The 15,179-nt window shown below is 37.8% G+C and overlaps 3 protein-coding genes across 4 annotated transcripts; 1 reads left to right on the top strand and 2 right to left on the bottom strand.

The window, feature by feature from the left end:
- The first annotated feature begins 395 nt into the window (after window positions 1-395).
- On the top strand, window positions 396-3,248 carry LOC132176113 (disease resistance protein RPM1-like). 2 transcript variants are annotated; one of them, XM_059588239.1, is made up of 2 exons: window positions 396-2,886; window positions 2,981-3,248. In XM_059588239.1, exon 1 carries the CDS (start codon window positions 398-400, stop codon window positions 2,879-2,881), a length of 2,484 nt encoding a protein of 827 aa, XP_059444222.1. In that variant the 5' UTR covers window positions 396-397; the 3' UTR covers window positions 2,882-2,886; window positions 2,981-3,248. The 2 variants fall into 2 exon arrangements, with proteins under 2 accessions (XP_059444222.1, XP_059444223.1); XM_059588240.1 differs by having other exon boundaries at window positions 2,973-3,248.
- A 5,413-nt stretch (window positions 3,249-8,661) lies between these two features.
- LOC132173420 (F-box/kelch-repeat protein At3g06240-like) lies at window positions 8,662-9,969 on the bottom strand. The gene has a single exon (XM_059584922.1). The coding sequence runs from the start codon at window positions 9,967-9,969 to the stop codon at window positions 8,662-8,664; it is 1,308 nt and encodes a 435-aa protein (XP_059440905.1).
- Window positions 9,970-11,051: 1,082 nt separating this feature from the next.
- Window positions 11,052-14,105, bottom strand: LOC132175397 (uncharacterized; the record flags this gene model as incomplete). The annotated part of the gene is given in 2 exon segments (XM_059587341.1): window positions 11,052-12,322; window positions 13,987-14,105. A coding segment is annotated over 1 exon segment (1,011 nt). The 3' UTR covers window positions 11,052-11,309.
- Between the last annotated feature and the right edge of the window lie 1,074 nt (window positions 14,106-15,179).

Below are 15,179 nucleotides of genomic sequence, written 5' to 3'. Positions count from 1 at the left end.
CAATTAAATAGGGTGGGCAAGAAGAGAAAAAAAAAAAACAAAAAGGGTTTTCAAAGTTAAGGTTAAATAAACAAAGGAAATGAAGAAATAATAAGTTAAAGTATGGAATAAGGCAAATTAATTACATATTACATGAATTCTATTTCCATGCTTAGTTACTAACTTAATCATATAACATATTGTCCAGTCGGCTGTTCAAGTATATACATCCACATGGTCCACATGAGCCATGGCACTTTCTCAAAAAAATAATTACATCACATGGTACTTTCTCAAAAAAATAATACTACACTGGTCGCCCCTTCCCATCCTTTAAATTAGAAATAAAAAAACCATGTGGCGACTCCCCAGTTCCTGAAAGCAGAAGCTATCAAAGTAAATAGGCACCATCTGGAGAATGCATACAAGGAGAATAGGCTTCACTAGGAGCCACCTTTTGTTCGTCACCAAGAAGTTGAAGGCTGATGGAGGCCCACGCAATGAGAGAGAGATGAAGAAAAAGATCAAGGAGGTCAAGCTCGAAATCGATAAGATGAAGGAAAAGATGGATGAGATGGGGGAGATGAAGAACGAGAATATTGAAGAGCTTGGGTATAGCAGGGCGCAGAGAATTCGGGAATCAAACCATGGTGACTCCCTCAGGGTTGAGGAATCAGACGTCATTGGCTTCAAAGAGCATAAAAGAAAGCTAGTCACCAAACTAACTTACACCTCCTATCAACGCCTGGACGTCATCTCAATTGTAGGCACAGTTGGCTCTGGCAAGACTACCCTTGCAACGGAAATATACAACAGTAGTGAGATCAAAGGTTATTTTGACTCCCGCGCGTGGGTTTCTGCCTCTGAGAACCTTACAGATGTCTTGCAGAGCATTCTGGAGCAGACTGACAATTCAACGGTTGATAAGGAATCTAACCCAGAAGAATTGGTAAAGAAGCTCCGTGAGAATTTGCAGAATAAACGGTACCTGGTGGCGTTAGACGATGTGCGGAGACTCGATGTTTTGAAGGACCTGCGTGACGCCTTGCCAAAAGAAACTAATTGTAGCAGGGTGCTGTTGACTACTAGCAACGAAGAAGTTGCTAGGATTGCAGATTCACCGCCATATCAGCTCAAGCCGCTTAAAGGTGAAGACGCATGGAATTTGTTCCTGAAAAAGGTACGCTTACCAGATAATGTTCAGTTCTCTGATTCGGAAAAATTCAAGCTCAAAAGAAAAATTTTAAGAAGATGCAAGGGCTTACCTCTGGCAATTGCGGTGCTTGGAGGTTTTCTGTCGACCAAAAGTGCGAGCTATGAAGAATGGTTGAAAGTTCTTGAGCACCCAAGTTGGCATCTTGAGGGAAATAAAGTCCAGTTCTCACAAGTCTTGGCCTTAAGTTACAACGATCTACCCTTTCACTTGAGGCCTTGCCTGCTTTATTTTGGGCTTTTTCCAAAAGGATACGAAATTCCAGTGAGAAGATTACAGCGTCTATGGCTTGCAGAAGGGTTTGTAAAGCAGTCACCTGCAATGACTCCAGAGGATATGGTGGAAAGATATATGGAAGAACTTTTAAACCGACAGATGATTCAAATAACGAAACGGAGAAAAGATGGGAGAGCCAAAAGATGCTGTATGCGTGGCGAGCTTCATGATATCATCTTGTCAAAAGTAAAAGATATCGGCCTTTTCCACATCCACGAAAACACGTCGGATCGTGAAACAGATGCATCTTCTCCTAAGCTCGCTGTTCGCCGGTTTGCTGAGCATGTTGACATCAAAGAGTATCCCTGTAAAGAATCATTAAACATTCAACATCTGCGCTCTTACTTGTCCTTCAACATTCAAAAAAGAGATACGCCTGCAAAGGGAGTTGGCAGCTTTCTCCATCAAGTCATTCGTCATAGGGGCTTTGGATTGCTGAGGGTGCTTGATCTAGAGGGTGTGTACAAACCCAAATTGCCCGAGAATCTTGGGAAACTATATCACTTAAGGTACTTGGGTCTAAGATGGACCTTCTTGGATACTCTTCCCCACTCTGTCGGTAAGCTGCCCTACCTCGAGACCTTGGATGTGAAGCACACCTATATGAGCTCTCTACCCAAATCTATTTGGAAGATGAAACACCTCCGGCATCTGTACCTGAATGAAATACGCCTTGATATGTCTGTGCAAAAGCATCACCATTCTCTTACTCAACTCCAAACGTTATGGGGATTATTTGTGGACAAGACAAGTCCAGTGAAGAGTGGTTTGAATGGGATAATCAATCTTAGAAAATTGGGTCTCACATATCATTTGGACTCTGCTCAAGAACTAAATGAGTGGATTGCAAGACTGGCAAGTCTTCAATCTCTGAGATTAAGATCCAAGGATAGAAATGGTCAACCTTCAAAGCTCGAATTAAAGTTTCTATCAAGCCTTGAGAATCTCACCGACCTGTATTTGCTTGGAAACTTACAGAAGCTGCCTGAGAGGTATGAATTCCCTCCGAGACTAACAGTTCTTACTTTGTCGGTCTCAAAGCTGGAAAAAGATCCCATGCCAATCCTAGCGCAGCTACCAAGTCTTTCTGTCCTGAGGCTATTGGCCAATTCCTCCATTGACAAGGAAATGCAGTGCCCTAGTGAAGGCTTCATTGCACTTCGCATACTGAAGCTCTGGATGCTAGAGAAATTGGAAAAATGGACGGTGGAGGAAGGAACAATGCAGAACCTCCGAGATTTAGAAATCCGATCTTGTCACAAGCTAAAGGAGCTTCCAGACGAGTTGCTAAATCTAAGCAACATTCAAGAAATAATTTTAACGGACATGCCGGAGAGATTTGCAGACAATGTTCAAAATCAAGCCGACGAACGCAAGAAAAAAATAATCACCACCAGAAAGTCTCCGGTGTGAAGCAGGTTTCAATCCATTGCCTCCTTTACTAGCGATTGCTCTGCTTCATATATTAATATCCGTATCTTTTAAATATTTAGTCACTTAAAAGTTTTTCAGGCACTGGCAGCACTGCAGATTTGGCCTCCCATCTACTTGTTTTTAGGAGATAGTGTGGCTTGTACTAAAAGCTTGGAAGACAACTTGAGTCAAGGAGCTGCCACCCGATGAAACACCCTTTGCCAATTGTTGTTTTATGTCGTTGCTATTGATGTTTGCTGTGTTTATGTTCGTACACTTGTTCTTGTCGCTGCTGCTGTGTCTTCGTGGTTGTTAAGAGAGCGCTGCTCTATATCATGTTAGAAACATTCGGTGATCGTTCGATTTGTCTCATGTGCTTTTATCAGACTTCATTTGTATCATTTTTTCGGTGCAGCAGTAATTTATTCTCATAATAATCCTTTAGCAACTGAAACTTCTCTCAGATTAGTTTATGATAACAAGGGAGGGAAAAAAAAAATTAGACATTTTTGTTGGATTTCTATAACGAATCCTTGCAACAACAACAACAACAAAAAAAGTAAATGCAAAGGCTAGAAAGATAAAAGAATATACAAGATGTTAACACACTACTAGGCCAAAATTCCGATTATATTAACTAATCAAAGTCAGACACGTGTTCTTTTCAGAATGTCAACATATAACCAAAAAAGTTAAAAGATTACAACTTGTAAAATTCATTCATGGAAACCATTAGGGGGAAAAGCATTGAAGCAACATCTAAAATATCAAGATGTTATGCATTTTCTCCAATGTTACCATTTTGCATCTTCAACAAAACAAGCATAGAGACTAACAAATCCATGACAGTACTAATAAATCACACAGTTTTCTAATGGATATATAAAACTTTTTCCACCAACAAATGAAGAAATGTGTCCAAACTCTAAAACATTAACAAACACAGTAACAAATACCAAAGGGGAAAAGCACCTGACATCAGGAGACAGGGAGGGAGAACAAACAAAAAGTTCTTAATAACTCTCCATTTTCTTTTCCTTTCATGGTTAAGTTGTTTGAGCTATATGTTTGAAGTGGTTAACTTGCTTGCGGGAAAGGATAGGGAAGAATACAGTAAATGTTTTAAAGAATTTTGACATTAATGAGGAAAAGTCTGAAAGTATGATCACTATCGAACAAAGTCAAGGGTTTAGAAGAAAGGAGAATCAGAAACTGACCAAGTCTGATCATTATGGACAAAAAGTAATTTCTGTGTCCAATTATGATGCTTCCCTTTCCCTACTGAAATATCAAGGTGAAGTAGAAGTTCAGGCATCTCTGAGAATGGATGAGGACACTAACAACTGTATAGAATATATTGACCCTGAATGCAGTTTTCAGAAAGAATTGAGGTAACTCTGGAATTCCATTGTTCATCATTTTGTTAACTATTAGTGTGTTCTAGATAATTGGACTGCCCCCATTGGTCTTCTGGTAAAATGGTTTGTTAGCTGCTTCCTTCTGAAGTTTCTGGATCAAAATTTTGAGTTTCACCGCTTATAAGATATGGGCAGTGGAGCAGGAAACTAGTCTCTGCAGTATAGGTTAAAGGTCTCCCGCTACCCTTTAAACGGGAATAAATTAAATAAAAGAACCAGAAAGTGGTAATTGGAACTAAGCGAAAAAAACAAACAGAACATATTTAAGTCAAGGGAGCATTGTGTTACGTGATCTGTTTTAATTTCTTCCCTGTTTTGGCTGGATCATGTTAACATAGTTCATACAATTTTATCCGTTGTGTATACAATTTTACACAAGATGAACAATCTGATGTCCCCCGTGCTAAATCTCCTGCTTGTACTAGTTTAACGAGAAGCTCAATTGCCAACAGAGATGCAACTCGCATAATTGAATTTGGTTTCGAGTCTAATTGTGTAGAGCAGAAATCCAACAAGTCAAATGTTTCTCCATCACGCTCAGAGAACGACTATGTTGCTTCATGTGTGCCTTCTATTCCTGTTATGGAGAAAAGATCACAGATTTCTTGTTCACTCTGCAAAAACCCATTGGGTCTTCCTGAGAACCATCTATTTGTAATGTGCTCATTAACTACCTCATCAAAAGCTCACCTAGCATCTCTTCTAAAAGAAAAATTGAAACATGATGTGGATACACCAAGTGTACAAGTTGTCATGACTGAAACTTCATCTGTTCATCCTGAACTCTGCACTAGAACTATTAAGAGTGCTCCGGCACAGGGTATCTGGTGTGAAGAAGATGGATGTGTATTCAATACTTTCTTGGTGTGCAGATTATGGCAACTGAAGCATCAAATGTTCAGCTACTTAACAAGGTATCCCACTATACTTAAACTCAGAGGACATTTTATTGTGCTTGAATCTTGCTCTTGTTTGATGCTTCAAATTAATGGTACTTGTTTTTTATGCCATTTGTCTTGAATTTTTTTTTTTTTTTTTTTAAAAAAAAACTTCATTCAAAAGAAATTACAACGTAAATAAAAAAACAGAAAGCAAGAAAAGAAAAGGCTAAGCCAAAAACCCCAAAACAGACATACTACTAGCAACTCAGTGAATTGGAAGGAAATCAAAAAGGTGAAAGTCAATAGTGAAGGTGAAAGTCAATAGTGAATGCTGCCGATGAAAGCTCTAGCGCTCATTGATGGATAAAGGTAAGAATATCCCTATACACTTAAGTTTCCAAGGAAACCGTGAAGATTAAGAAAATGAACCATGGGAAGAGGGGTCCCTTCGCAAACAAAGAGTCTGAGGCCCAATTGGTTCGGATTATTTTTCAAAACTCAATCCAGACAGACCACTAACACCTTAATGAACTAAAAGGAAATCAAACAAGTAGAAAAAAGACTCCCAACACAGACACATAGTCTGAAGCCCAACCGATTCGGGTTAATCAAACAGCAACACAACAACAAATAATAAAAATACATAATAAAAAGCAGAATAATAATTACAAGTCCAAAAAACAGCAACACCAGAAGCGGAAGTGGCATAGTCGCATAGGGCCACGCGCCGGTGATGGATCCAGAAGACCAGCCTAGGTGGTGGGAGGTGGCAGAGCGCGGATATCAGGTCTCACGAGTCAGCGCATGTCCCCCACACGCGTCAACTCTTGATTTGTTAACTCTTCCTAGTATAATATGTAAAATCCAAAAAAAAAACTGAGAAAAAAAAAATTCCATGTTTATCCCTAGATTTTGAATTCTAGGCATAACTGAAAGATTATCCCCAGATTTTGAATTCAAACAGAAAATTACAAAGATATTGATGCACATCGTTATTCATCACAACGAAAAACTCTTCCGAAATCTTAACATAACTGAAAAGATGCATTTTTAATTTTTCAAAATAAAACTTCATAATATTTTCACTAATACGATGTCACATTCCCAACAAAAAAAAAAAAAAAAAAAAAAAAAATTGAATTTTGAATTAATTTTTAAATGTCTAAGCCCCCACCAAATAGAAACAATCAAAATCTTTTCAATTTCAAGTTATTCAACCAATTTTATTATTGGAATTTCAGAATATAAAATAACTTCTTTTTTTTGGCTAACGGTAATCAACGTGATTAAGGAATTGGAAAAGTAAACAGAAAACTGCATATGAATTACTAAGAATGCATGAATTTTGTGAACAAAAACAAAGAATTTTGATACCCGATTCGAATTAGCTTACTCATTTTGTGGAAGAAAAAAAAACGATAGTTGTAGCTTTTAAAGAAAGAATATTGAGAATTTAAACACAAAGAAACAGATAAAATAATCCCATGTTTATCCCCAGATTTTGAATTCAAACAGAATATTACAACAGATATTGACACACATCCAAAATTATCCGCAGAATTTGAAGTCAAACAGAAGATTACACCAGAAAACTTATAGGAAATCTAAAAAGATATTTTGTTGTTTTGAAATTGAAAGTTTGCACTGGGTGAAATTGTGGAAACGATTATGCATGTGATTTATTTTGAAAAGAGAAAAGAGACATGTGGCATACATATGTAACATCACTTGTCAAAAGTTCAAACTCCTATATATATATATATATATATATAAAAATTAAGAAAATTTCATATTTTGCCTATAAAAATTCATATGGCAAGATGTCACATTATATTTTTTTGGAGAGAAAAAGACAAAACAAAAAGAAGATGATGTGGCATCTTACCACATGAACTTTTATGGGTAAAATATAAAATTTTTATTATATTCTAACATATCTCTATAAGATTAGGTTAGATAAGATAAGATATTAGATATTAGATTATTGTTGTATTACTTTTTCGGCTTAAAATTTGATTTTATAAATCAATTTCGTATATAATTATTGTGGCCCATCCCTATTACTAGGGGTGAAATAGCGGTTGCGGTTAGCGGTTAGTGGCTAAAACCGCTAACCGCAACCGCCTAGGCGGTTAGTAAATTTTACTAACCGCCTCCGCTAACCGGGTAGCGGTTAACCGCTTTGAAATAACCGCTTTTTTTCTAACCGCTTTTTTTGGGCTTTTTTCTTTGGACCGATTTTGGGCCGGGTTTGGACCGGGTTTGGGCCAATTTTGGGCTCACTTTAAACATTTTTTTTCTCATTTTAAACATTTTTTTTTCCCTTTCCATGGCCATTTTAGCATTAAAAATTGCTATATACCAAAATCTTGTTGGCCACCTTCTACAAATCTACACATCATATAATATACAAATAAAATTACAACAAAATCATCACTTCACTTGTAGTCTTATACATAAACTCACAAGCAAGTTCATAAACTCACACATAGAAATAAAATAAAACACAAACAAATTCATAAACTCACAAGCAACCAAAAAAACCAACATATATGGTTAAACTTGAAGCTTGAGGCTCATTTCAATCAACCAAAAAAAGTTCATAAACTCACAACTTATTGTTATTATATATATATATAATATATAAATATATATTATATTTAAAAAAAAGCGGTTAGCGGGTAGCGGTTAGCGGATTTCCAAAACCTACTAACCGCTAACCGCAACCGCCTAGGCGGTTAGGGGTTTTTACTAACCGCTTTCAAAGCGGTTAGGCGGTTAGCGGTTAACGGTTATAACGGTTAACGGTTAGCGGTTGCGGTTAGGCGGTTTTAAATTTCACCCCTACCCATTACAATCTTTGGCTCGATCCGTCCCTGCTGGGAAAGAAGGTGTGCTAGGAAGATAAGATCGACTTTATACTTCCTGGCATATGGCGTGGATCATGTATTTTGAGTAAATTTGTTTTCTTTTTAGAAACAAAATTGGTTACGGGAGCTAAGTGATAATAAATTAAACATCATATTCAATATTATACCAATACACAATAAAAATTTTGACACGAAAGTTTTCATTACAGAATGCCTTGAAGAGGGTTTTTTTTTTTTTTTTTTTTTTTTTTGGTAGTGACCATTCACTCTCTTTATACTTTTCCCATGTGAGACGCAAATGACAAATCTGATAATTAAGAACACTGATAACACATACGTACAACTCTGTGTGAGTTTCAGATATAAAATAAAGAAAACATCCGAGGGGAGGGAGATGGTGAAAATATGAGTATTAATTATCTAAAATAAAGAAATTGTACACATTTCACTATATGTAACGAAACATCACCATATATACCAATTAAGCACTCAATATTGATAAAAAAAAAATGTAGCAAATAGCAAGCATTCATAAGAAACGGAGAATCAATACAATCTGAAATAAAGAAATTGTATACACAGAAACTAATTAATTAATGCTTAAGCAGAGTTCATATTCTGCCTTTCCTCTTCTTGATCACTCTCTTTATGGTAGTTTCCAAGTAGTCAATCACTATCTTTTGCTTCGTTGCTCTTCTATTCCCCTTCTTGCTCTCTCGTTTTGTTGGATCGAGTAAAACAAGGCTCTCCATATAAGAACCAGCAAAACAATACCTTCCCTCAACGCTATGATTCATAATTTTTGGCTTCTTTGGATCATATAAAGCAATCCCACTTCCTGTTTTCCATACTACCTCGCCGCCCGTGGTAAAACCCAATGGTTTTGGTATGTTTGGTCCTATTAAAACTTGGGTCCATGACTCTACTTCACCATATTCTTTCATCACCCACAAAGAATGTTGAAAAGAATCTGATGAGGAACAACACACCGCAAGTGATTTTCCGTATACTGAGATAGACAGGAGAGGTGGGAAAAGATAAGCTACTTTTTCCGGAAGCATTATCTCACGAAATATCTCATTACTTATATCAAATGACAACACCAAATGTCGGTAACCATAACTAGCAGGTTTGCTGCTCCTGGCTGAAGCAAGCCAATGGATGGCTCCATTGATGAAAGGTTGCGGACGACGGTGAATTAACCTTTGGATTGGCGCACAGCCGATTGTAGGTGCCAGACCACGGTAACTTAAACTGCACGCAGGAGCACCAACTCTAAAGCTTTTCCAATCCCCCGTAGCGAGTGAGAAAACCTGAACCACAGAATCAAGTTTTTCACCGCTATTGTTTTCTAAGAAAACAATTTTCACCACTTTGTAATCGTACGTCTGTGAATCAAACCCAAATCCCCAACCGGTAGAACGCATCTGATGCTCCTCGTATCCAATATTATCGGGTTTAGGCAGGGGTACAGATTTTCCCAGCAATGGGTTCCACAAAAGAAGGGTGTCGATGTAACGCTTTATTAATACTAAGCCATTGCAGGAACCGACCAACTCAAAATGCTTCAAGCTTTTGTATGAGAATTTCAACTGTTCGTGTAGATCGAATGATTTGGTTGACTGGTCTTGTCCATCTATTACTCGTTTGCCAAGACAAGGGGTGATGACGGTAGTTGTAAATTTGCGGCGGTGATTGGCATACTCCAAAGCCTCACAGGAAACCGCTAGAAGGAGAGTGGGTTGATCGGTGTTATTGTTATGGGAACGGTTTGTGTGGGCGACGTGAGCCGAAGCAAAGTTTGGGTTACTGATGATGGAGCACCATGCTTTGTTGACGCAAATGAATCTCACAAGGGATTTCACGGCTAGTCTTATGAGAATTTCGGCTATGATTTCATCCGGAAAATAGTTTCCCATGGCTTTTAGAGAGAAAGACTGCAGGTTGTAGGAGGGTGTTTGATTTTTGAGAGAAAGAGCGGCGAGTATACAGAATTATTCATTATTAAAAATGGAAAAAGAAAAAAAAGTAAGTATATAAAGGGATAGGAAGACGGCTTTTCACAAACGGATTAGTATTCGTTTTTGTTTTTTGAATAAGTATCCCAATCGGATTAGTATTCCTATTTGTGTTTGATTTTTCTATTTAAGGTGAATTTTTATGATGCAGCAGTAGGAGTTTTAAAAAAAAAAAAAAAAAAAAAATCAAATAATCATATAAAAGAAATAAGATACGAAAAATGTAGTTAAATATGTATAAAACTTTTACGAATATTATATATGATGTATAATTATGAGATTCAGACATGGAGTAGAACGCTACACACAATTTCGAAGATGGTCATTGTCCCCTTGTCAATTGGATTTTGTTATCTCCGATGAAATGATTTGTACTCATCCAAAATAAACTAATTTAGCTTCTAGACTGCTATTTTGTAGTAATTTGACATTTGCTCCCGAGGAGATTTTTTTTTGGATTAAAATTAGCTTTTCTAATAGTTGTAAGCATCTTGATTTTTAATTGGCATGTACATTTCAAATCATCTTAAAAGCCACATCATTTTTGGGACACAATGAGGACTTTTAACATTACTTATTAGAGTGAAAATAACTAAGAAACCCTTAAAAGGAAACCATAAACAAATCAAATTATCAAAATACTAAATAAAAATTTCCTAAATGGACCAGAACTGGACGGCTGGACCCTTGTTGATATAAGCATATTTCAATTGTAATAACAGACAAAAACAACAAAGCCTTTTGATACTAATCCTTGATTTAAAGCCACGTGTCTCACATATGTTATATGAAAGTATTCGTGCTCTAGCTAGGTGTTACATGTCAATGGCTAAAAACTCACCAATGCTACACTGGGAATGTGCCTCATAAATGCTATTAGCGGATCATTTTCTGCAAGCAGATGAGCTAAACTTTGTTCATTTGTGTATGGTGTGCATTGAGTGTTAAGTTTGTGATTTCATTCAAATGTAAGCAGATCAGCTAAATAGATTCTAAAACACCGTTTCAGCAACAACCATGAATCCATAATAGAAAAAACAAGAATGGAAGTTGCACCAAAATCAGATTCATGATCATTATGTTATTATGATTGCAGATGCAGAATCCTGTATTTTGAGCTACTACACACAAAACAAAGAATCCTGATTACAAGTATAGTCTGTCTGCCCATGAAAGTGAGTATTTATGAAATCACCTGTGAAACTACAACACTAGTCTCATGAATCAAGACAATCAAAACCTCAAGCACCTGCTTCAGAAGACCTGGTCTGCCGCTGCAACTCCATATCAGCATTCCTCAGAAATTGATCCCAGCCACTTCCAGTGCTAGTGTCCAAGTAATCATACGGCACTGCTGTCTTCAAACCAGGCCTAACAGCACACTGGCTCTCCACAATTCTGAAGTCCACATTATTGCCTTCTTCCCCAGTGTTCTGCTCTAACTCCTCCCAATCAAACAACAGCGGCAATGTAAATGCACCCCAAGGGTTGAAATCTAACACCTTAATCCGCTCATCCTTTGTAACATAAACATCAAATGTGTAATTTTCCGATTCAAATTTCAGCCTCACATCATCCTCGTAAAATTGCTGAATCAACCGCTCAAGATCAATTTTCTTCTCAAGAAGAATAGGATAAAAAGTAGTCACCTCACGTTGGGAAATTCCAACTAGGTTTTGACCCCGTACAAAACAACGAAATTCCATCTCTGGCCTAAGAGATGGGTACCACTTGCGGAGCGCAAGGAAGAAATTCTGTGGTCTTGATGAGGACTTGTCACTGCATGAATCATATGCATGACATAAATCATGGATCAACGATTCAGATGACCGTAACAAGAGTGCAATCTCGCTAAATGTAGCGCATCGGAGGCTCCCAGTAGTGCTAATCCAAGCAGAATCTTTCGGTGAACTCCAATTCAACTTAGGGAAGACTACACCACCAAGGGATTCAATTGATTCCTTAATTTTCAATTCAAGTTCTGGGAAAGATGGGGGTGGCGAAGATTGTTCTGACTCATCTCCAGATCCTTCTGATACCTGATAATCTTCCTCCTCTTCAGGGTTATGAATTCTATTGGGTAGGGCATCATCATTATAAATAGAAACTGGTAAAAGGAAGGGACCAGAATCGTCAAGAAGGTATTGAATAAACGATTCAGGAAGTTCGTGAATTTGGGTTCTAATGGAGACAGATTTAAATTTTGGGTACCACTCTTGAATCTGGCATCGATTCACTTCTTCTTCCTTCATTTCTGCATAAAATAGAAGATTTTATCAATAATATAAAAAATGAGTTCCTTCTATCTGTTACAAGAAAACCAAATACTAGGGCTGGGATTGTGCCTTGAGTCTACTAGTTCAGGACGGATAGCATGAAACAGCCCTATATATCTCAAAAATATGAAAATAAGCACAAAACATTTCAAATTACAGAATGAGTAAAATCTCTAAATTGCACCAAAAGATCTTCAAATATAAGTTCAGAGATTATGGGTATACTGTTATTTATTCATAAATTATGATTCTCACGATTAATTTTGTTGAATTTATCTAATTTTTTCTTGTAAAGCCATCTAGACATGATAAAGATGTTTACTCTTAGTAGGAGCTGCTCAAAGCCACCATTAAAATATATGAATACGACAAAAGAAGGCCCTTTGCCTTTGAGTGCAAGATAGTAAAATTGGTCAGAATGAAACTGAACTAACTAAATGGCGATAATGACTCCAACACTAATCCTGTCATAATATTCAAGATAAGGTAGAAAATAACAGGATATGTTAGGGTGGCTGGCCACCCATGGGATGAAGTTTTTTTTTGGTCCAAAAACAAATTTTTTGGGAAATAATTTTTAGAGCTAGAGTATTGGAAATTCGATTCAATTCTAGTGAGAAAATTTGGTCATTTGTGTGTTGTCGTCATATGAAATAATAGGAATGGTTATTTCATTCTAGCTTCTTGTATTCCTAGTAATAGTCATCCTATTCCCAAGGAATCAATATTCCAATGTACCAAACGTAGCCTAAGGTTATGATTGGATTATGCTTTACACACCAATTAATCATATAACCATCAACTTAAGACCTAAATCTGCCTCAATGCCGACTTGCCAAGAAAAGGGAAACTTAAATCCAACTTAAACTTCAAAATATGTCTTTAATGTTACAATATGATTAATATCCAAAATAGTATCATCTTCTGCACCATGCATGCATCCAAATAACGTCACTTTCTTGCCATAACTACAGCAAAGCAAGCCGTTCTCCCAGTTTGAACGGGTATTTTCAGACCCTTTTTGTATAAAATTCAAAAGACAATGTTTCTAGTAAAAGGTGAACCGAGAAGGGATCATTCACTAGTGGCCCGCTAAAACCATAATTGGCCTCAAATTAACTAGCAAAACCAAGTTTAACAGAAGCAACAATTAAAATAGTCTGTCCTTTCTTTTGAACAAGTAACAATTAAGCCACAAACTAAGCAATGAGAGCACCCGTATTGAGTCAAGCCAAGCATGAAAATATTCATTTAGAATCCAATCATCATACATTGTGAGGCTCTACTGCAAACCGCTGTTAATTTGTTTTTTTTTTTTATATTTTTCTCAAGAATTTAATTAAAGAGTTAAGCAGCAGCAGAGAGAAAGAGGGGGGTACAACCTTCAAACTTTTTTTTTTGATAAGTACAACCTTCAAAACTTGCCAGTACGACACAAACATTAAAATCAAAGCAAAATAACAAGAATTTCCAAGTTTCCAAGCCAAACAGACAGCCAATCTATGAAGGAAAAAAAAAGTTAAAAAAATCAACTTTACAGATTCTTAACCAAATTTCCAAGCCAAATAACAGAAAAATTAACCAAAAGAAAGCCACAAAATTAACTTAAGAACCAACCAGTGGAGGAGAGAGGACCACGTACCGCCGGTGGAGGAGAGAGAGAGCCTTCCCGGAGGTGGAGATTTTTGAGATCCTTTGCCGACGCCCAGCCAACGATTTTCTTCTCGAGTTGCCGGAGTGAGAGAGACAGGTGCGAGGGAGCGCGAAAAGTCTAAAATCCGAAAAGTTGCCGCCTAAATCAAAATCTCACAAAAAGCAAGAAGCTGCCGACTCTTTGGGCAGCGGTCACCACAAAAACACACAAAAAGCCAGAAGCTGCCGACTCTTTGGGCAGCGGTCACCAAAAAGCAAGAAGCCGCCGACTCTTTGGGCAGCAGTCACCCAAAAAAACACACAAAAAGCAAGAAGCTGCCGACTCTTTGGGCAGCGGTCACCAAAAAGCAAGAAGCTGCCGACTCTTTGGGCAACGGTCACCCAAAAAAACACACAAAAAGCCAGAAGCTGCCGACTCTTTGGGCAGCGGTCACCCAAAAAAACACACAAAAAGCAAGAAGCTGCCGACTCTTTGGGCAGCGGTCACCACAAAAACACACAAAAAGCCAGAAGCTGCCGACTCTTTGGGTAGCGGTCACCAAAAACCCTATAGTCCACCTTCCGGCTTTTTGGGGTACCCTAAGAAGCTAATGCCACAAAATTCGTTGCTAATGCCACAAAATTCGTTGCTAATGCCACAAAAATCGTTGCTAATGCCCCAAAACTCGTTTACGGAGTCAAAACTAAAACCTAGAGGGGGAAGGTGAACCCTTTTTGGGTGCTAATGCCTCAAAACCCTAATGCCTCAAAACCCTAGAAACGCGGAAAACCCTAGAAAACGCGTAAAACCCAAAAAACGCGATATGTCGTCCTTCCGGCTTTTTGGTGACCGAAACGCGAAAAACCCTAGAAAACGCGTAAAACCCAAAAAACGATATATGTCGTCCTTCCGGCTTTTTGGTGACCGAAACGCGAAAAACCCTAGAAAACGCGTAAAACCCAAAAAACGATATATGTCGTCCTTCCTGCTTTTTGGTGACCGAAACGCGAAAAACCCTAGAAAACGCGTAAAACCCAAAAAACGCGATATGTCGTCCTTCCGGCTTTTTGGTGACCGAAACGCGGAAAACCCCAGAAAACGCGTAAAACCCAAAAAACGCGATATGTCGTCCTTCCGGCTTTTTGGTGACCGAAACGCGGAAAACCCTAGAAAACGCGTAAAACCCAAAAAACCCTATATGT

The sequence above is a fragment of the Corylus avellana genome, chromosome ca3, assembly GCF_901000735.1.
Source record: "Corylus avellana chromosome ca3, CavTom2PMs-1.0".
Classification (NCBI taxonomy): domain Eukaryota; kingdom Viridiplantae; phylum Streptophyta; class Magnoliopsida; order Fagales; family Betulaceae; genus Corylus; species Corylus avellana.
The sequence above is the reverse complement of the archived record's forward strand: the minus strand, read 5'-3'. Positions and strand labels throughout refer to the sequence as shown.